The 22,981-nt window shown below is 48.2% G+C and overlaps 1 protein-coding gene across 2 annotated transcripts in view; it reads right to left on the reverse strand.

Annotated features, from left to right (window-relative positions):
- Positions 1-10,699, reverse strand: part of cabp4 (calcium binding protein 4) — a 20,655-nt gene extending 9,956 nt beyond the window's left edge. The window contains exons 1-4 of one of the 2 annotated variants that reach the window (XM_030351136.1): positions 10,615-10,699; positions 5,245-5,329; positions 4,727-4,810; positions 3,785-3,920 (exon numbers count right to left, since the gene is read on the reverse strand). In XM_030351136.1, the coding sequence (XP_030206996.1) occupies positions 3,785-3,920; positions 4,727-4,810; positions 5,245-5,300 (276 nt within the window). In that variant the 5' untranslated portion in view covers positions 5,301-5,329; positions 10,615-10,699. The remainder of the gene's footprint in view (positions 1-3,784; positions 3,921-4,726; positions 4,811-5,244; positions 5,330-10,614) is intronic. The other variant, XM_030351137.1, reaches the window with a different exon arrangement.
- Positions 10,700-22,981: the final 12,282 nt, after the last annotated feature.

The following is a 22,981-nucleotide window of genomic DNA, read 5'->3' on the forward strand; positions in this document are numbered from 1 at the left end:
TTGAGGAGAGAATTAACACTACTAGAGGTGAGTATTAATAGTACTAGAGAGGTGAGTAATAATAGTACTAGAGGAGAGAACACTACTAGAGGGGAGAATTAATGCTAATAGAGGTGAGTACTAATACTACTAGAGGAAAGTATTAATACTACTAGAGAGGCGGGTAATAATAGTACTAGAGGAGAGTATTAATACAACTAGAGGGTTGGAAGTATGAATCATACTATAGGGGGGAGTATTACCACTATATAGAGAGGTGAGTATTAATACTGCCAGAGGGTTGAGAACAACATAGGAGCGTATTACTGCTACTAGATGGGGGAGTAATAATACTACGAGAGAGGAGAGCATAAATACTACTAGGGGAGGGTAGTTACAGAACCAGAGAGGAAGTATTAATCTTACTTGAGGCATACAGACTAGCAAAAGAGACGGACAGGCTGGCAGAAAGACAAAAGAGACAGACTTGCAGGTACACAAGAGTGACAAAAAGAGACAGACAAGCGGGTAGGCAGAAAGACAGAAGAGAGGGACCAAGGGCTCGGCTGGCAGCTCAGAGCCCCCACACACTCTCCCAGTCACTCTCCCAGTCCCTCTCCCAGTCACTCTCCCAGTCACTCTCCCAGTCCCTCTCCCAGTCACGCTCCCTACAGCTAGGCAGCAACCCGGGGGGGGGCTGTGTGGTAGAGCAAGGGGTCCGACACAGCACCCGGACGTGAGGAAGTAAGGTGCTCCGGGTTTGTTTCTGTGTGTGGTTGGGGGGGGGGGGGGGGGGGTGCACAAGGGGGGGGGCTTGTGTTTGTTTGTTTCTGTGTGTGTGCGTGTGGGTGGGGTAGAGGGGGGCACACAGGGAGGAGAGGGGGGGGGGATGTGTTCTTACAGAGCAGCCCCTGGCGTAGCAGAGAGAGCGGCTGTGTGGGATAGATAACCGCTTTAGGCATTCATTTGAGCATTTTACTCCCTTCCCTTTGTGTAGCACGCATGTAGCGTACGCCGGGGGGGCTAACGCGAAGGTCAGCGACAGAAGGGGTGCAGGACCCCACTTCTACTTCAACCCCCTCCTGAAGCCGGCCGGGCCCCTCGCTGGGGAGCCCAGCGTACGTTACTGCGTGTCACTGGCTCTCAACGTGCTCCTCAACACCTCTCTCTCCCTCTCTCTGTCTCCATGGGTTCCCTCTATTCCGTGAGCCCCAGAGAATAGAAAACGTTAGCGCGCTTTCTGTCGCATATGCAGAAATGCCGTCTACTCCTTCCTTATCTTCAGGGGGGAAGAATATTGCACAGCGCTGCGTTTGGAGTTTATCACAGAGTTTTTTCTCCACTGCATTTGCTGATGTCTCAGCGGCATGATATTTGATGGTCCAGCTCGCTGCACCTGATACTATACCGCCTGTATTGCTTTTGTAGCGCGTTGAAATAATTTAGTGATGACCTTGTGTTTTGCAGAGCTTTTTTTTTCTCCTTCTGCGTATCCAGCTCGCTGACGTGGTACTTAGAAGATGTCTGTTCTTATTTTTGCCTCTGTCAGAGCGATTGTTTAGCCATCGATCGACGCGTCTCCTTGAGAAATTGTTTTCAAACCCCATTTATGATTTTTTCCCCCTATTGTGGGTGGATTTTTCCTAACACATAAAGCACGCTTGTCAGATGCCACATTGACAAGATAATACGTTGTAAACTACTTCTGCAGACCAAGGCTGAAAAAGTGGAGGACAGTTTGGACTTTTAACTATTCATCAACTGCTTAAATGACAAACAACTCTACCCAACTCTACCTCTGATTGGCTTAGCATGAAATTTTACTCTACCTCAGCCAATCGTTATCATTCATGCGATTTTCTCGTGCCCATTAACCAAGGAAAAACAGTAGAGAGAGAGAGGGGGAGAGAGAGAGAGAGAGAGAGAGAGAGAGAGAGAGAGAGAGAGAGAGAGAGAGAGAGAGAGAGAGAGAGAGAGAGAGAGAGAGAGAGAGAGAGAGAGAGAGAGAGATCTAGTTGGTCTGATGACAAAAACGATATCAATAAGATTAACGCCATTACGAGCGCCATTATTTATAAAGCCATTATTCCAATCACTGATCAAGAGAGAGAGAGAGAGAGAGAGAGAGAGAGAGAGAGAGAGAGAGAGAGAGAGAGAGAGAGAGAGAGAGAGAGAGAGAGAGAGAGAGAGAGAGAGAGAGAGAGAGAGAGAGAGAGAGAGAGAGAGAGAGAGAGAAGCTTTTGCAAAAATGAACTTTTAACAGGCCTATTTTATTTTTGTATGTTTTCCATTATTTATTTGGAGCTACAGGGAGAGCCTCAAAGATATACCAGTCGATTGCGATCGACGGGTTGGCAACCACTGCTCTGCATTATCCCATAAATCAGAGAAGTAACTCCATCATCACCTCAGTGTTGATAAGCATATATCTCCCTCACTCCTCCTTCACTCACTGTGTTGGAGCAGATAAACCCTTCCTCCTGGTTATCCTGTTTATCAGCATGTCACTGCTTCATGGAAAGAAGGCCAGGGAAGATTCCACAGGCGGTAACCAGGGGGGCAAGGGAGAGAGGTGTCTGTGTACACCGCATGAATCAACAGAGTTGTATTGATGACCTTGTGCTGGACTGGATCCCATTTCAGCTCTTTCTCTCTCTGCCTGCCGGCCACCGGCCCCACGAGACACACGCCAGAGAGTAGTGGGCAAAGAAAATGGATGGGTAGATGGAAAGACGGATGGATGGATTATATATATAGAACAGTGTTTCCAGCAGCGATGCCGGGGTGTGTGTGTGTGACGTGCGCTGTGTTGGGGCGCGTGCACGGTGCTGATGTGAGCAGGCGCAGATAGTCTGCGTGTGATCCCTGATTCCAGTTGGTCTCGGGTGCATTCCAGCTGAAATGGTCTCATTCGGTGGCATGACAAAAGCCTGCAACGCCAGACCAATTTGCAAATACGTATTACTCTGGAACCTCTGGGTTCATTATAGATTCCTAAGGTGCATTGTCAACAGGCGCAGACCGAGATGCCTCTGGACAGCATTGGATGGACCTACAACCAATCAGAGCAAGGGAAGTTGTGACACATCGGCGTCAGCCATCTTGGTTGTTGTTGATGAAACTTGGCCCGACCAAGGCCAGGCCTTGTGGAAATCAGTTTGAACATGAGGGGGTCCAGACACACATGCCAAAACAAATGCCACACAAGCTTGCAGATTTGTCTAGTATAACAATTTATAATTATGAAGAAATAGCATGTGAGAGCAGTAGGTGTGGCAGCCAAATTAGTTTGGCTATAATTAGCTAGTGCAAATATAATTTTGGGTCTGCAATTTGTAGTGTAGTATCGTTTGGTTTTCATAATACTGTAATGTTACAGTATTATGTTATAATGTTCTATACAATCAAATATCACTACTCGCCATTAGTAATTAACTTTTTGTGTTACTTTTTCTCTTTGTGTTATGTGATTTTTCTACAGTATTGACAGCGACCATAATGACAATGTAGAAATTGAAGGAGGTGCAGAACGTACACCTCTTATATAAACTGTATGTTTCCAAATATAACTAATGTTGGCAACATCATTTCTAATTCAAAACATTTGGACACTGCTGGATGCAGTGAGGAGAAACACTGTAGGAGGATTGATGGATTGAAGACGGAGTTGTTGAGGCATTTGAGATGTAGAATAACTAACCTGTCCAAACAGCTGGTTGAGGTAGGACCACTAACCTGTCCAAACAGCTGGTTGAGGTAGGACCACTGACCTGTCCAAACAGCTGGTTGAGGTAGGACCACTGACCTGTCCAAACAGCTTGTTGAGGTAGGAGACGTAGGCTGCTGCCACCGCTGAGGTGTGGCTCAGGCTCCTCTTGCCACGCTGCTGTGCCTCCTCTGCTTCCTTCCCGGAGGTACGTGAACTGGACAGAGACTTGGAGCTGAGCGGAGGAGACATGTGTGAGTCCAACACTGCCCTCACACCCACGCAGCGAGCACTCAGTGAAGGACAGAGCAAGCCAGCTACACCGTATCTTGGTGAGCAGAAGGTGGAGGTGGGCTGGGTGGTCAGGTCAGAAGGGGTCAGCAGGGTTTGACTCCCGGATGGAAGCCTCTGGGTTCTGACCCCAATGTTCAACCCAAGGGTGTCTCAACACCCTGCCTGCTCCTATTGCGATGAATTCACTAGTTATTCATTTTAGATTCAAGCATCTGATGAATGATGAATCTGTATTTTCTGCTTTTGTGAAAGGATGTGGCATTGATGTGTTTCTCTGCTAAAGAAATAATGACGCTCCTTCACCCGGATCCTTCACCACCGCTTCAGATCACAACGGCCCATCGGTCGCTATGAAGCTTAACAAATTGAGAACAACAAAGATGTCCCTGACACTTTTCTTGGTGGTTTCCAGACAGATGTTTTCCAAAACAACTAGTAAGCTCATTGATTCAATGGGAATGAGTCAATAGTAATTATTGTGAAGCCTAGAGGGCTTTGATTGACAACAGTGAGTAATCAAATCGAGTTCACCTCTTTTTTAGCAGGAAGGATAGTCGGGACTTAACCTTCGCAAGACAACCACAAGCTTGTCACTGAGAGACGCTTGTTTTTCTCTCAGCGGTCGTTCAATGTAGCGCTGATTGTGTGCATTATGTTAGGCAAATGAAGTCCATTTCAAACATGTTTTCCCCTGAAAACATGATCGAAAACGATAGGGGGGGTTAGGTAATGGAGAAGGAGACCCACAAGAATTTCTTGCCCAGGCTGAGCTGAATGGCCTTGTGCCGGAACCTTCCGGGAGACGGGGCTCGGCCACGTGGAGACGCCACACTGGAAGAGCAGACAGAGGACCGTTAACGCACACACTGCTAAAGACCCGTTAAACACTACTAAACTACTCGGCTCCCTCAGTAGTTTAGACGATATTGTTGTTAAGAGAGGCGCTTGATGGTGGCACATGATGTGAGAGACGCCTCTTTCTGGTTTATGTCTCGATAACTCAATAAGAAACCTACAAGCTACAAAGGGGCCATGACTCAGAATGTTCAGCTGGATTACTTTAAACAACGTCATATTTTCAAAGTCAAACCGTTTTATATCTCAATAAAAGAAATGGCATTCAGTTTAAAGTGCGTCTCTCTCTCTCTCTGGGTCTCTGTGTCTCTCTCTCTCTCGGCCTTGGCGAGCCCTTGCAATTTCCTCCAATGAAGCTTGTGTCACTTTTTGTAATTTCGGGCATCGGCGTTGTTGGCTGTCTCACCAACCTGGCAGCTGCGGACGGCCGGCTGTCTGCAGCTCCTTTCACGCCCTTCAGAGACATGCTGGCTGAAGGGAGGCAAACACAGGCTTCTGCATGGGAGGAGAAGAGCTCATTGATTGGTGCAAATTATGTCTGAAGGGAGTACTGGAGAACCCCACCATGGGGTTTGTCATCGGTGCTCTGCTAGTTTTCCTGATTTAGGTTGCTCTGATCGTATTCCTGATTTAGGTTGCTCTGATCGTATTCCTGAATTAGGTTGCTCTGATCGTGTTCCTGATTGAAGTTGCTCTGATCGTGATCCTGATTGAAGTTGCTCTGATCGTGTTCCTGATTTATGTTGCTCTTATGGTGTTCCTGATTTAAGTTGCTCTCACCATATTCCTGATTTAAGTTGCTCTTTTCGTATTCCTAATTTGTGTGTGTCTATTCTGTTTCTGGCCCGAACCACACACACTATTCTGTGTGTGTGGTGGCTTCTAGGTCCCTTTATTAGGAACGGAACAGTTTCGAGAGTTTTCATGTTGAGGATATAACTTTGTTATGTTTGACACAAACAAGGGAAGAAGGCAGGGTTTAAAATATGCGCGCAGTGTCTCGTTCCCAATAATAAAGAAACTCACAGGAGAAGGAAAGGCATTCAAAGCGAATTAAATGAGGAACAAAGACGAATTTGTTTAAGGCGTATATATGAAATCCTAACTGACACCAACAAAAAAAGCAATCAAGAAGAAATAAAAGAGAGCGAGGGTGCCTAGAAGGAGAGAGAGAGATTAAGAATAATGTATATGGGTGAGGACGTTAACGGGGGCAGAGTGTGTGTTGTGTGTGTTGCCAAGGGGCCGTGGAGTCTTGGCTATCTGAACAACCCATCGACATACAAACAAGGCACAGACACACTGCAAACACACAAACACTCCATAGTCATACGCATGCCCCACAAACACACAAATACAACACAAACACACCAACGCAGACAGCTAGTGTTCCGTGGTCACATGAACATGCAGCACAAACACACACACACACACACACACACACACACACACACACACACACACACACACACACACACACACACACATGCCATAGACAAATCAACACGCCACAGGCACACATCACAAACAAGCAAAGCAACACGCCACAGACACTGAACATATCTCAAACACACACACCAACAGGCCACAGAGACACTACAAACAAACCAAATATGCCACAAGCACAAGCTTACGATCACACCACTAATTCACAAACACGCCACAATTACAGACAACAAACAAGACTCCACCGTCACCAATGCCTCACAGAGACATAAACATGCCACACATGCACATGGCCACACCATGAACACACAAACTCGCCCCAAACGCACAAACGCCCCTCAAACCCACAAACTCGCCTAAAACCCACAAACTCAGCAACAACCACACACTAACACACCACAAACACACATCCATGTCCCCAAAAACGCCAGCCTCTGTGTGTGTGTGCGTGTCAGCGTGCAGCACCACCCATTAAGAGTTAATGCCCCCTGTCCCATCCCCAGGCCTGGTGGAGGGTCTCAGGAGCCCAAAGTCTGCTTGAGGGGCCCCCACAGACAGCAGAGTCGGCCCCTAACCAGAAGAGACAGGAAGACAGCCAAGCCTCCTTGATAACCATCAGCCATGGCAGCCGCACCCATACGACGCTCAGGCGAACACCCAGGCCATTATATAGGGGAGAGGGTCTCACGTCACCAGTGAGGCGCGCGTACTGAGTAGCATAAGAAGCCTGTGAAACCATGTCGGCTCAACTGGCCTTTTGTCGTGTTGTTCATCTTCTGCCCCATGTTAGCCCCTTCACACGTTGTTAGGGAGAAGCTGATTCGCTATAAAGCGAGCGTCCCCGTTAAACCGTTTGTTCATTTGTTTTTCTCGTAAATCAAAATTCTGTGTCACTCGCGAGTGAGAAATTGTTTCACCGGGCTTTCAATTCACTCGCAATAGTAATGGAGAAAAAGAGAAACACACACAGACTTACACACAAAAACACGGCGACAAAAAGGTATGTCTGACGCTTCTTTCATTCCTTTCAGCGTTTTCGTTTCTCTGACAGATTTATGTTTTTTGTGTTGGTGAGCTCAGATTGGACGCCTCAAGAGGCGCTTTCATCTTTCAGTGAACAAAACACCCTCACGCACACGCCTGCACATACACACATACTCACTCACTCCCTCCCCTCCTCATTCACCCACTCACTCACTCCCCGCCTCACTCACCCACTCGCACACACGCATGCACGCACGCACGCACGCACGCACGCACACAAGTATACACCGCCTCTCTCACTCATACACAAGAATACAACAACAACACACACACACACACCCTTTCTCACTCATACACAAGCACCCACACACACACGCACACACACACACGCACGCACGCACACACACGCACAAGTATACACCGCCTCTCTTACTCATACACAAGAATACAACAACAACACACACACACACACCCTTTCTCACTCATACACAAGCACCCACACACACACGCACACACACACCAAACACACTTTCTCTCTCTCACGCAAAAACAAAAACAACTAGAACTGCAAGCAGTTATGCAGGGGTCCAAGAAGTGTGCATTTCGCCGGCACAACGCGACAAGAAATGTGCGTTTCGCCGGCACAACGCGAAGCATGTGTTCAAAACGCTACCCTGAACCTGTGGATACAAAGGATTTGACTGTGGTAGGAGTAGCGAGAAGTCAGTGTAGCGTTTTCGCGGCTAAATTTTGTAGAAGATATACAATTTCCTCGTTTATGGCGCCCCCTAATGGCGAAATTTTCCGAAATTTTTATCGTACGACAATAAGGTTAGCACCAACATGTGTGTACAATTTGGACTCGTTCCGATGTCTAATTTTGGATTTCTTTGGATTTTTGATTTTCCACGTCTAATTTAGCTCATAAACCAATATTCAAAACGCTACCGTTTCGTCGTCGAAGGTCGCATCAAAAAAGTGTCTCACGATTCCTTTGCGTGTGCGTCTGAAGATGTCGTGTGAAAAGTTTGGTGTTGATCGGGCGAGAATTGTGGGAGGAGTAGCGAAAAAACAGTTTTGCGGTTTTCGCGATTTAGCGAAAAATATTCATAGACGCAAATGGGCGTGGCCTAGGCCAAAAGATGCAGCAGACTCCAGTGCATCTGTGTGTACAAGTTTTTGGACTCTGGGAGGTTCGGTGTGGGAGTTATAGCCCCAAACGCGTATTCCTTGGTATAGCGCCACCTAGTGACCGGCGTGTCTGGATTTTGTCGTCTGAATAGTCTTCACGGACCTGGATCTAGTCATGCAATTGGCATGTCGGCACCATTTACGGTCTGGGCTGTGGTACCACTTTCTTGGTAGGAAGTATAATAATAGGAAAAATCCTTACAAAAACAATAGGGATCCAACCTGTTGGCTTGGACCCCTAATAACACTGAACACAGTCCACGCGCCCACTCTCTCTCACACACTGACAAACACACACACACGCACGCATGCACGCACGCACACACACACGCACGCACGCACACACACACAAAAGTATACACCGCCTCTCTCACTCATACACAAGAATACAACAACAACACACACACACACACACCCTTTCTCACTCATACACAAGCACCCACACACACACACACACACACCAAACACACTTTCTCTCTCTCACGCAAAAACAAAAACAATAACACTGAACACAGTCCACGCGCCCACTCTCTCTCACACACTGAAAAACACACACACACACACACACACGTTTAAAAGGCACTCCGTGGGTCGTAAAAACAAACTCCCTCAGTGACCAATTGCTGTCAATCAACCGGGCTGACAGGTGGTTTAGCCTCAGATGCTAATCTTGCTAATTGAAGTGAGGGGGCGGGAAAGGCTGAACCAACGGGGCTAGCCTGGCGCTACAGTCAGAGCTGGGGGCGGCGGGGGGTATAAGTTATGATCTGGGTTGGCAGGAGGTGACATGCATGTTAGTGAACGTAGTCGAGGGTCTGCTGCTGCTGTGTACACATTAGCGCTCGCCTTCTAATGTGCAGACGATGACACACACACATTCATACACAGAAACAGACACAAGAGGCATTGAATACCTAATCTATGCATCCGCACGTACACACACAATCACGCACACATACATACACACAAACCCACACACACACACACACACAAACACAATAACGATTTATTCATATGTTTACACACATGCATGTATAGATGTATACATGCCGGCATACATATATGCATACATACAGGCATAAATATACAGTAAATTATTTGCATGTACTGTATGTATGTACTTAGAGAGAAGTGTGTACTTCTCTCTGATATTTCCCATGATGCAGTGCAAGAGGATTTAATAGGATTACTTCCTGGAAGGTTTTGTTTAGGGGGCAATGTCCTGCGTAAGAACCTGAAGGAAGGCAAGGCATGATGGGAATAACCACCCAGCTAACAAACCTGTGTAGTTGAAGCCTGTGTTCCATAACACCTTTCTCCTGGAGTTATTACTCTAATCTGTAATCAATAATCAATCGGAGAGGGCCTAACCTTGCCTTTTCCATAAACACCAGTGATCAATGAACACCCTGGAGCTGGCCTCATCACGAAGACCCGACCCATGACCCCTGATGACCCCTCAGGACCCCTTCGTACCTAACGTCCTATTGCATTATTGAAGATTGATGCTTTCACCCACAAAGTTTATGAGGAACACACTAATGTTAAAAAAAAAGTGTTGCATTTAATTAGCTGGGCTGCTGTAATCGTACACACGGGGCGCGGAGGCTCGAGCATCGCGCCGATTGAGATCAGCGGCGCAGACAAGGCGGGCGGCGGCGGAGACAAAGGCTCCCGTTGACACGGAAACAAAACATTCCAAGGAAAAACAAATCAGAGAGGAAGGGGCGGAGCGGGGCCATCTGCTCTGCTGTCCCCACAACGAGACGCAGACCAACGCCGGAACACAGACCTATTACAAACGAGCACCAGAGGCGACGCCGCCGCCGTCTCCTATCAGCGAGCCGTGAACCCAGGCCATAAAAATGGAAATAGACTCGGCTCGGTTCTTTCCTCGCGCCCCGGTGCCTCCGTTGTTCTTTAAGGGGGGGGGTTATTTTTAAAGAGAGATTAAGCAACGTACAGCGGGAACACGTTGACTAGGCAGAATACTGTCGCGCTGGCACCTGCACCCGTTGCCACTTCCTGTCGCCGCTCAGACAAGCGGCAGCTGGCGGAGGAGCGGGAGACAGATAAGAGGAGCAAGGAAGACGCAGGGAGCGAGAGAGGAGAAGGAGGGAGGAAGAAGAAGGAGAAGAGGTGGAGAGAGAGAGCTGTACCTGCTGTGTAGTTACCCCGGGCGCCCTTCTTCTCCTAACTCCGGTGACTAGGCAGAGGCGTGTACCGCCACCCCCTCGCAGCCCTTTACCTCACCTCCCGGATTATATTAGAAGGTGATAATCCAGCTAAATATGTCCAGATTAGAGATGTCAGTGGCTGTCTTCACCCCCCCCCCCCTCTCCCAGAGGGAGGCCTGGCGGGTCTCGTCAATAGGCTGGTGTGTGTGTGTGTGTGTGTGTGTGTGTGTGTGTGTGTGTGTGTGTGTGTGTGTGTGTGTCTGTGTGTGTGTGTGTGTGTGTGTGTGTGTGTGTGTGTGTGTGTGTGTGTGTGATTGATCGGAATGGGAGAAAAGCATTGTCTATCTAAAACACAAACAAGCACAAGTAACTATACTGTAAACGTCAATTTTTCGATGCAAGCAACGCTAAACTGTGTGTCAATTCATGGCCTGCAGTCAGGCCACTCTGGGAGGAAGACAGCCTGTCTAGCTCCCAAGTGCTGGGCGGTTTTATTGATGGATCTTTGTGCAGGGCTGTTGTTAAGTTAGGCTGAGGATTTAGAGGGATTTCCAAGCCTCCACCACGGGGTGTCTATTGAACAGCACGTTGCTCATTGACTGGCTGAAACCTACTCAATGGATGGCTTCTGATAAATGCTAAGCTACTGGCTCAGCAAGAGTTGCAACCCACTGCAACATGATCTACCGTCGTGCAAAGTCATTGACTGCCAGTGCTGCATAACTAAAACTCAATTGATTAGAGCTTATGAATGATGTTTTGAAAGTGAAAAGTGTGGTCACAAGGTGAGAATCTCATGTTTCATTTCATTGTGTCTTGAATTTGTGATGGGATGACTGCAGAGGAGTTGTCAACACTTAAAACTCATGAACGGTGCAATCTCTGTTTAAAAGTGTGTCATTTCTGCTGCCGAGTTCTGGTTGGTCCAGATAGAGCCAGATGATGTCACCTGGCACAGTGATTGCATCACCTCATGGTTGTGTGGTGCTGTTTCCGGAGCTGGGTTTTGAGTTATAGGCATCTCTCTAATTCACAAAAATATCTTTGACTCGTCAACATTTCAGGAAAGTAACGATTAATAATGTTATTTCGCAGTTTGTTAATTTTGACACAGCCTAGTTATCACCTTCGGTACATTTCACCACTAAGGTTTTGCCGTCAAGTGCGACGTGACTCCGCCTCCTCTGCTGTCCTGTCGGGACTAGTGGACCAGGACAAGATGGCCGTCTTGCTTGGTCGGTGAATACAGAGCTCCTCACTTTCTCACCAAAGTTTTGTGCTGAAACGGTACTGTGCATTTCTTTTTGACACTGTATGTATCTCAATTGACAGTGTATTCAAGTTGTGCTGTACTATCAAGCAGTGATTTGGGCTGTTATATTTAGCTGCTGGGTCATTAAAATGCAATGCAAAGACTTTTCTATTAATCATCAAACAAACATGGTGTACTATAAACAAACATCTTAGCTGTTTCATAATCTAAATCCTTCAGCTTTTCACTGTTCTCTCTTCAATCCCTCCCCTCTCTCTTCCTCTCTCACACCGTCTATCTCTCTTGCTGTCTCTTTCTCTTTCTCTCTTTCTAGCTGTCTGCCTTTTTGGTCTATCTCTGTCTTGTTCTATTTCACGCTTGTTTTTGTCTGTAATGCTCCCTCTATCTTTTCTCTATTGCTTTGTTTGCTGCCTGTCTGTCTCCCTGTCTCTCTCTCGCTTTCTGTCTCTCTTTCTCATTCCCTCAACAAGGCTCAGCAAAAGTAGAAAAAAACAAGAAACTCTGCCCCAAACCGTATTCCCATAGCGTTCAAAACCTTGTCACACTCAAATATGCTTAGCGCACCCAACCAAAGAACTTATTTAGCCATTTTTTTAAAGGGCAAGGAACCTATTTCCGTCTCCCCATCTTTAAAAAGACTGGCTTGTGCAATAATAGCAGTTCCTTTTTTATGCCCCAGTCCCCTTCCCGATGGGGCATGAACCCCTAAACAGCCGACTGTAGTGAAATCAGCTTTTGTTCTCGGTCTGGCTCCGGGCCCTGTTGAAGTCAAAGGCAGTGTGGAGCCACGTAGTGCCTGCTAATAATGTTAAACTGATAAGACTCCAGCAGCAGCCAAACTACATTAACCCATCTCTCACGGTTCATTATTTGGTCTTTAAATCAAAGCACATAAATACATATAGGGATTTATCCTCGTGTCGCTAGGGGATTATTGGCCTAGCGGACACGGAGACATGGCGGCGCTTGTTCTTCTTTAAAGATGGTCAAATGTGTTTTTCCCCGGTGCTCGCATCTCGTGGTGGCGCTACAGTTATCTACTCTGGTCATCGGTTTTCCTTTCCCTCTTTTTAAGGAGACCTAGGCTGTTTCATATGAGCGTCTTCCATAGATGTCACAGTTTGAGTCCAGAGTCGTTTTTTCTCCCTCAGTTTGTTCCTCAATTGTCAAAGTCCACCTCATGACGTCCGACGGTGACCTCCGGAGAACGGTTAATCTGAGTATCGATCCACTAGCCACGTGCGTTTGCCCCCGCTGAATGAAGAGGTGTGTGTCCAAGCATGAGCTGAGTGAATAAAGGAAGGTTGGCAGATGAATGAGTGACAGCGAGACGGAGAGAGACAGAGGGGGAGAGACACAGAGGGAGACGAAAACGTTTATAAAGCTCATGATGCGTTTGCTTATCACTGCCTGATAATGTCATATCGGTGGCTAATTGCCCGCGCCAATCGCCTCATTAACCCCAACGCACCGAGACCCCCCTCAGTGCGTCGGTGGGGGGTGGGTGGGTGCCAAGATCCACGTTGCCGTCATCTCCGCCTGCCTTCGCCTCCTTTACGACTCCTTCTCTCCCTCCCTCTCGCCTCCAGCGGCTCCCTCGCTGTCCCACAATGCAATCTGGTAAATGCGGTGTGTTTTATTTAAGAGCTTAAGTGGCAGGCTGGGCCGTATGGTGACTGGTAAGGGCGGTGGACATGCGTCTGGCTGCCAGCCGCGACCTTCTCCCCCCCGCGTCCCTCTCCCTGTGACGCAATTCTCTCTCTCTTTCGTATAGTGTTTCCCTCTTCCTCCCACGCCCAGGGTCATAAGCACCACCGCCACCATCGTCGTCTTCGTCATTCCCTCACCTCCTCCAATCACCCTCTGCCCTCCCCTGGGCTCCGCCCCCTTGGCCCATCTTGTTCTCCTCTCCTGACCTGTTTGCGATCACTTCTTCTCTTTCTCCTCTCTACATTCCTCATCCCTCTCCCTCTCGACATTTCAGGAAGTCACCTTCACCCCCCAACATGCACACACATACAAACACCCTCTCTCACACACACACACACACACACACACACACACACACACACAAACACACACACACCCACACACACACACACACACACATACAAACACTCACACACGCACACAAACACACATACAAACAGTCTCACACACACATAAATATACAACCCCCCCCCCCCCCCCACACACACACACACACACACACACACACACACACACACACACACACACACACACACACACACACACACACACACACACACACACACCATCTGAAGCCTTTGGCTCCTATCTCTATATCCCCCTCACCCTTCCTCTCTCTCCCCTCTCTCCCTTTTCTCCCTTTCTATTCCCTCTCTCCCGTTCTCTCTCTCTCTTTCTCTCTCGGTCTGTCCCTTTCTCTCTCCTTCTCTCTCCCCCTTGTTTTCCCTTTCCCTATGTCCCAACCCTCCCTTTATCTCTCCCCCTCGCTCTCCCTCTCCTCTCGTATCCCCATTTGCTCCCCGTCCTCTCAGCGTTTCAGCCTCACCCCATGCCAGGGTGTTCCTGCCTCTGGGCAACACTTCTCCTCCACACACCCCCTCCGCCCTCGCCAACACGCTTTATTTATGGGAATATGCTGATCGAGCTCAACCAGGTTAACAGTTACTGATTATTCTCACGATTTGTATGTGTGTGTGTGTGTGTGTGTAGGTGTGTGTGCGTCTGTGTGTGTGTGTGTGTGTGTGTGTGTGTGTGTGTAGGTGTATGTGTGTGATTGCATACGTGTGCATGTTTCACGATGAGTTCGGTGGTGTGTGCTGGTGTTGTTTCGGAGCATGTATGTGTGCTTGAGTGTGCGCATGGAGGAAAGTGTGTGTGTTGTATGTGTTTACACATGCATGTGCAATTTGTCAGAGAGCAAGAAAGAGCGGAGTAGAGGAGAAATGGTATCTGTAGGAAAGGCACATTTCCTGCGATTTATCACAGAGCTGTCTCGTAAAACACCCCTGAAGCAGCCATTCATCAACACCCTTCTAGCCCTAGCCCAACGCGACCCCAGCTAGACTCATGCTAATGTAGCAGCAGCTAGCGTACCAGCAGCTCTAACTTCATGCTAACATAACACAATGATCCGGAGAGGCAGAAACACAGGAGATCACAAAGCAACCACAAAGCACACCACCTTAGTGCTGAGCGAGAGAGAGAGAGAGAGAGAGAGAGAGAGAGAGAGAGAGAGAGAGAGAGAGAGAGAGAGAGAGAGAGAGAGAGAGAGAGAGAGAGAGAGAGTTGTGTTGTGTTTTCTGCTAGGCTAGTGTGGTAGCTGATTAAGTCACTTGTAAGCTAATTTTGCCAGTTGGATGGAGCCTTGATGGAGCGGATAACGGCGGAGTGACGCTTTTACCCCTGGCTCTAACCCTGAGAATGGTATCTAATCCTGGCCCCAGGGAGAGTGTAACCCTGGCCCCAGGGAGAGTGTAACCCTGGCCCCAGGGAGAGTGTAACCCTGACCCCAGGGAGAGTGTAACCCTGGCCCCAGGGAGAGTGTAACCCTGGCCCCAGGGAGAGTGTAACTCTGACCCCAGGGAGAGTGTAACTCTGGCCCCAGGGTGAGTCTAACCCTGACCCAGTGAACCCAATGGACCAGAGAAAATAACTTTATAATCTGGTGACTGGATAAGACATTGGGCGGATGGGGGGAGGAGGAAGGACCAGTGCTTAATTTGTAAAGTGGGATGTCCCGGAACGCAGAGGGGGAGTGGATCCGGCGACTTAGTACGGGGGTTAGAGGTAATGGGACAAAAGAAAAATACAGTAACTACTAGGGTTTTGCCGATGGGCGATGTCATCGTCGTTATGGCTGACTGACATCACGACGGAGGGGCCACCATCGTGATGCCCACCACCCCCCGCTGTCAGACACACACTAATCCTAGTCTCTTATATAGTTAACCTAAATACTTGCTCTGTAAATTAAATTGAGAATATAACTGATGCATATGCATACTATTTTAAATACGGCAGCCTTTGCCTTTGTCTTCCGCGATCTGATCGCATTTCTCCAGGCGGATGACACAGTGAGTGCCATGTCGCCAAACTATGACAGCTGGAGAAAATGTACAGCGAAGCAGCAGCCTCCCTCCGTGAGATCCTGTCCTTATCGGAGAAAGTTGCCATCACCACCGATGCTTGGAAAGCGTTGATCGTCGTGCGTGACCGTCACTTTTTTACCGACTGGGTTGTGCAGAGTGTGATCCTGCAGACCCGCTCAATACCAGAGAGGCACACTATGGGAAACATTTTCGTTTAAATATATTTATTTAAAAACGAAAATATCTGTTTTTGTGTGTGTAGGTTTAATTAAGTGGTTTTATATTTTGAACAAATTCCAAGAAGAGGCGCGCAGGATCAATATCCTAATTAAAAAGAGTTAGTCGGCCCACGCTGACACATTTTGCCGATTGTAAATTGACATGAGATATTGTAAACGTTCACAGTCCTGCTCTGTGATAATTAATTTAGCTTCATTTCTATTAACTTGTACGTGGCGCACACGCATGTGGTCACGCAGGGTAGCGTTTTTACCTCTCTGCTTGCTCCTCAGATGCGGCAAATTTCAAGTGTCGGGCGTAGTTTGTTGGCCCGAAGCTTTTGAGTGCGTCAACAGATCTTCGACACTTTCAAATGACGTTAAATCATAATAATAAACATGAAATTCTTGTGATTTGTCCTGTAAATTTATCTACGCATTTTATTACTTTATTTTAAACATGTTTTTGTTTTAATTTTTTTCATGAGACGTACCAGATCTGCCCAAATAAGTACCGGAACAGGGAGGCCAAAATTAAGAGGTGCCGGATCTTGTTCCGGCAGGATCCGTCTCAAATTAACCAATGAGAAGGCCTGATGTAGAGGGAGAGGGAGGGAGTTGGAGGAGGAGAATGAGGGGTGAGGAAGAGTGAGGGGAGGAGGTGAGGGATGAGGATGAGGGGGCAGTTGGGTGAGAGTGGATGAGGATGTGGAGAAAGGAAGGGGGACAGGTAGCCCAGGATTCCCCCCAGAGGAATCTCTCTCCTCTCCTCTCCTCTCCTCTCCTCTCCTCTCCTCTCCTCTCCTCGCCTCGCCTCGCCTCTCCTCTCCTCTCCTCTCCTCGCCTCTCCTCTCCTCTCCTCTCCTCTCCTCCCCTCCCCTCCCCTCTGCCCATTTTACCTCTCCTCTCCGCTCACTTTGAAATCTAATCTACTGCACAGGGGGTTGGCTTCCCCCAGTGTATATATATCCCCCCCCCTGCCAGCCCAATAGTGTTGACCTGATATGAAAACACATTTTGATAGGGGGTATGCTCCCACCAGGGTGCTACGCTGCCAGCGCATCGCGATATCACCGGGAACACGCAGGGCAACAAAAAAGGAAAAACAACAAACATGAACGGAGAAACCGGTTTGGGGAGCAGAAATCCATTCCAGGGGCGATCGACATGAAAAGAGCAGAACGTTTCACCACCGGGAATGTCCTCCCATGTCACTCACAGTCTGTCTTCCCCTTTGTTTGGCCTTTCCTCCCCTCACCGACTGTAATGATCCCTTCCCTTTTTGTTTGGCAGTGCTGGCCTTGCCTCTCCTGAAATGTCACTGGAAGAAGTGACAGATTTTTACCGTGACAGCACGACAGAGAGAGAGAGAGAGAGAGAGAGAGAGAGAGAGAGAGAGAGAGAGAGAGAGAGATGCATGCATGTACATGCATCTACAGACTTGCATACACCCTCACCCTTGTGAGAACGAGTGGGAGAGAGATGGAGTGTATGCATGACAGAGTGAGATCATGTGACAGCGATAGCATGGGAGGAAAAGAGTGACGGAGAGTGGAAGAGCATGAGTGTGTTATGGGTTGGCAGAGGCTGTGTGAGTGTGTGTGTGTGTGTGTGTGTGTGTGTGTGTGTGTGTGTGTGTGTGTGTGTGTGTGTGTGTGTGTCGTACCGGTGATGGAGAGGCAGCAGTAGCGGAGGGAGTTTGTGTGCATGTGTGTGGGAGGGGGGAGGGGGTGTGGTTGCTGGGTGGTGTGGAGATCTTCAGAGGGATTGATAAATGATGCAGAGCGACAGCGCCGCGGAGAGAACTGATGTCCGGGGACAGGAGCACGGAGCAAATAGTAACACACCTTGACAGGACACTTCCTCCTCACCTACACACTCAGCCTGGCCTGTCCACAGTACCATAGCATCACACTAGTACAATACTACTAGCATCACTATCCTCACTACCATCCCTATCATCACTACCCTCACTACCACCCCCATCATCACTACCACTATCCTCTCTAACATCACCATGATGAACTCTTTTAACAACAGCATCATCACAACCACTATCCTCACTACCACCCCCATCATCACTACCACTATCCTCTCTGACATCAGCATCATAAACACTATTATCAACAGCATCATCACTACCACTATCCTCACTATCACCCCCATCATCACTACCACTATCTTCTCTTACATCAGCATCATAAACACTATTATCAACAGCATCATCACTACCACTATCCTCTCTGACATCAGCATCATAAACACTATTATCAACAGCATCATCACTACCACTATCCTCACTATCACCCACATCATCACTACCACTATCCTCACTACCACCCCCATCATCACTAACACAATGCTAACTACCACCACTACCATCACCTCGATCTATTGTCGGTTAACCTATTCCCCGTATACCACAAAGATAGCTAGGATGCTATTACTACTTTTAAGTGCAAGGACGTACAACATCCAATAAATGTGTACATTAAGTGCCAAGACGTACCACATACAATAAGTGCGTAAAAGGAGTTGGAGGGAGGCTATGCAGAGTCTAGGTGAACTCTGAATAAGTGAGTCTTGAGTCTTTTGCGGAAGCTGGTGAGCAACTCTGCGGTCCGGACGCCGGCAGGAAGCTCGTTCCACCACTAGGGAGAAACAGAATTGTGACTTAGATGATCGACCTTTGCTTGATCTTAATGATGGCAGTACCTGGCGCCCAGCTGAGGTAGTTGAGCGGAGCGCTCGAGCTGGCGTGTGGGGTCTGACTGACCGAGGTAGGCCAGGTAGGTGCAGTTCCATTGGCCGCCTTGTAGGCCAGTACCATCATCTTGAATCTGATGCGAGCTACCACAGGGAGGCAATGGAGGTCAAGGAAAGGGGGGTCACGTGGGAGAATTTAGGTAGGTTGAACATAAGGTGTAGGTGTAGAGATGTTTCCCTTCCTCTCTGAATAGAAAGGTGTTAAGGTCATTTGCAGAGTGTATTGCAGATGAACGTGGTCTCTCCCGTCATGGCTGCCTTCAGCCATGGCCGTCATTTACATCATGTCCATCCATTGTCTCATGGAAGATGCTTGGTAAATTGCCTCTTGTATCATCCGATGATCATGCTCTGCATGAAAGAAAACAAAGCCCCTTACACCTCCCACCAGCCATCGCCCTCGTTAACACCATCACCCTCACCCACAACACCACCCGCCCATGTCCCTCCCCCCGTCTTCCTCTAACCCCCCGCACCACTCCAGGGAACAGGTCACTGGCACGACAGCCCCCTGCTACACTTGGTCAGCGTCAGCAGCTGGAGCTGGCAGTGAAAAAAAAAAAAAAGAAGGATGCGCAGCGAGAAAAGCAATTGTCCAAAACTCCCTTTTTTTCCTGACATTCATCTGATACCAGCTCAAGTAGGAGAGTGACAGTTTTCGCACTGACTATTTGTTGTGACTTTAAAAAAAATGGGGTGCAAACTCACACAATAACAGCCTCGCAAATGGTGGATTTGATCAGGGAAAACTCAGTTTGGCCCTGTCTCCATCGCGCCGCATCAGGCTGGCGAGTGAGGGAGCAGTATTCCGAGGCCTTCTTCTGTGCCAGTTTGCAAAATGCATTAGTTCAAACAGGAGCGCGTGTCAGTGTTAAAGTTAAACTGGATATTCACTAAGAAGGCCGGAGCGCATCCCTCCAGGGGGAGTAGCAGCCATGTATTAAACAATGCAGGGTTTAGCGCCTACACTTCTCTTAATTGCTCAGCTGGAAGCCAGAGCGATAAAGCTTTTCCAATGATTAACATTCACAGTCGGACCTCGCTGGGAGAAGGGGAAGTCCTATATTGGCAACACATCACTTGGCAGGGAAAACGGTTGCGTACAACCGAGAGGGGTAGGAGCGTGTGATGGGAAAGCAGCCGAGAGGAACAGTATTCCTCAAGGTCAAACGTAGGACAAGCCAAGACTAGAGCCTCCCTCGCCCAGGTCTCTGGTTCTGAGGGATTTGCGTGCCAGTTCTGATTGGTATGCAACATCTGTGTGCATGACAAATGTGCTGTGTGTGTTGCTTGTATGTTAATCCAGCAGCACTCCCAAGGTATTGGGATGGAGGTGCTGTCTTGGGTGGTGGTGATGGAGATGTTGCAGGCATGGTGGGGATGCTTTAGGGATGGTGGTGTTGGGGGGGGGGGGGGGGGGGGTGATGACGGTGAAAGAGGCTGGTGTAAACGCTTTAGGTGCTGATGGTGTCGGAGGTTGTGGTGGCGGTGGTAAGAGTAGTGACTGGTGTTCTCCAAACCAATCTCCTGTGCTTTGTGTGGTCCTAAAAGAGGAGATTATCTCAGCAGGAGCACACTCATACCTCATCTTTATTCACTCTCTCCCTCTCTCTGACTCTGTTCCTCTAGTCATTCTCTCTCTCTCTCTCTCTCTCTCTCTCTCTCTCTCTCTCTCTCTCTCTCTCTCTCTCTCTCTCTCTCTCTCTCTCTCTCTCTCTCTCTCTCTCTCTCAATCTCTCTCTCTCTCTCTCTCTCTCTCTCTCTCTCTCTCTCTCTCTCTCTCTCTCTCTCTCTCTCTCTCTCTCTCTCTCTCTCTCTCTCTCATGCTGTCCTATTTCATTCGGATGTTTACCACAAACAGCTCTCATTGCGCTGTTGTGGTTCCTCCCTCTCGTTTCCTGCCTCCCTTTTAACTTCACATTCGTGAATCGTTATTTCGCGATGCTCTCGATCTAAACTCCTACCACCCTGTCAAGTCACGCTGTGAGTGTTTCTATCTCTGCCAACCCACTGGCAGCCATCCCTCTCTCTCTGTCTCTCTGTCTCTGTCTCTGTCTCTCTGTCTCTGTCTCTCTCTGTCTCTGTCTCTGTCTCTGCTTCTGTCTCTGTCTCTCCCTCCCGCTCTCTCCCTCACGCTCTTGCTCTCATCATGGTTGGGTTGTCGCAGCATTAAAGATCAGTGTGATGCCTGATGTTTTGCCAGAGGAGAGATCGATTGCCCAGGCTCGGCTGTCCCCCCCCCCCCCCCCCCCCCTCCTCATCCTTCAGGCGCAATCGCTCTGGTCCTGATGGTACAAATTCACCAGGACCGCGCACTGATGCTCACTACTTACCCACTTTCACTCCACTTTCCCTCCCCTTCACACCTATTGTTGAGTACCTCTTCCAAATCGCCAAATTTTGTTGCACCGTTACTTGTCTCATTTGTATCGCTTGACAGCCTTCGCTACTGCTTCTGTTCTTAATTTGTTGTCGGCCTCTCCTTGTATCATTGTACAGAATGAGCTTGATGTAGTGCCCACTTCAGACATAACGCCTTGGCTCTGACTGATAACATCAAGAACCTTAACTCAAGGACTTTTCCTATTCTGAGTATTTCCATAGGGGACTTTTACAGGCTTCAGTTCTTTTACAAAGCTGTTTTATTTGAAAGGAGTCGCACACTTTGCTCAGTGATGTTCAGCATCAAGCGTCCGCGTCCCGCTGTCACTGCTGTCATCACTGACACAGCCATCGCTGCCTGTTGGAACGTCGCTCATTGGTACCCATTATGGTATGTAATGTTACCAGACATTTACTAAATCGTAGTGTATTTTATGGTATTCTCTGTTGGGCGACATGACGCCACCCCTCTTTGGCTGGTATGTGACACATTCTTTATGTGCTTTTTATTGCTCCCATGCTTGTACTAGGTAGATTCAATAAACCAATGTTCGCACAACCAATGCACTTTCTACACAGGACTCGCAGTTTGAGCCGTGATAGAAACAATGATGGGAGCACAAATGGGACCGGACCACATTACTGGACAGTCAGTAGATTGAACCGCAGTGAATATTAGAGATCATGGGCATTGCATAAGGTAACGCACAAGCGATTACTTATTTACATATCACTGCCTTTCATACTTTGACTTGACTGGAACGAACAGAAGGCTTTAATGTGCTCCGGAGTATGATAGGTACATTGGGTGCAGAATGAGACACTGATTACTGATTTCCAACCTTGCCCAAGTGCCGTGGTGTCTATGTGAATGGGGACGAAAACTGCATAAGTGCAGCATTTTCACTGCGATCACTAGATTGTCAACGCACTCCTCCCATTGCCGGCTCTCTTTGTACTTAGGTCTCTTGAGAGGTCCCTAAGGGCCTAAGCCCATCTCGAACAGAGCTTCTCTAAGCAACCGGTAATGACAGTAATGATAGATCTATAAACAGGTGCGATTATCTGTCGATAATAACTGGCAACTGGCGACAGATACCTGCTCATTGGGGATTTTAGTGTGATCATTTCCTTTGTGTTCTTTGTTCTTTCTTGTTGAAGGTCTGCTCTTCTAGCAGAACCTAAGCTCCCGGAATCTTTGAGAAGATCAAGAGGTTCTATGACGTTTGAGATCATTCAGGTTTTTGGCCAGGGTTGACTTATTGCACACATTCATATGTAAGTTCTGACTGCGTATCTCCTGTAACATTCAGCCGTGACCCAGACATGGGAGGGTTGTGGTTGGGGGGGGAGGGGGTGTTTGGCGGGAGGTCAGCTGTGAGTGTTCTCCAGCTGTCAAACAGCTGCTGTGTGTGTGCATGTTTGTATGTGTGTCTGTAACCTTCTGTGTCTGTGACACCTCGTGCACGTGTGAGTGTCAGCATCACTGTACACGTGTGTGTGTGTGTGTGTGTGTGGGTGTGTGTGTGTGTGTGTGTGTGTGTGTGTGTGTGTGTGTGTGTGTGTGTGTGTGTGTGTGTGAATGACGTTCCCCTTGGAGTGAAATAGTCCTGGGAGTGACGTTCCCCTTT

The sequence above is a fragment of the Gadus morhua genome, chromosome 3, assembly GCF_902167405.1.
Source record: "Gadus morhua chromosome 3, gadMor3.0, whole genome shotgun sequence".
NCBI classification, from domain to species: Eukaryota; Metazoa; Chordata; class Actinopteri; order Gadiformes; family Gadidae; genus Gadus; species Gadus morhua.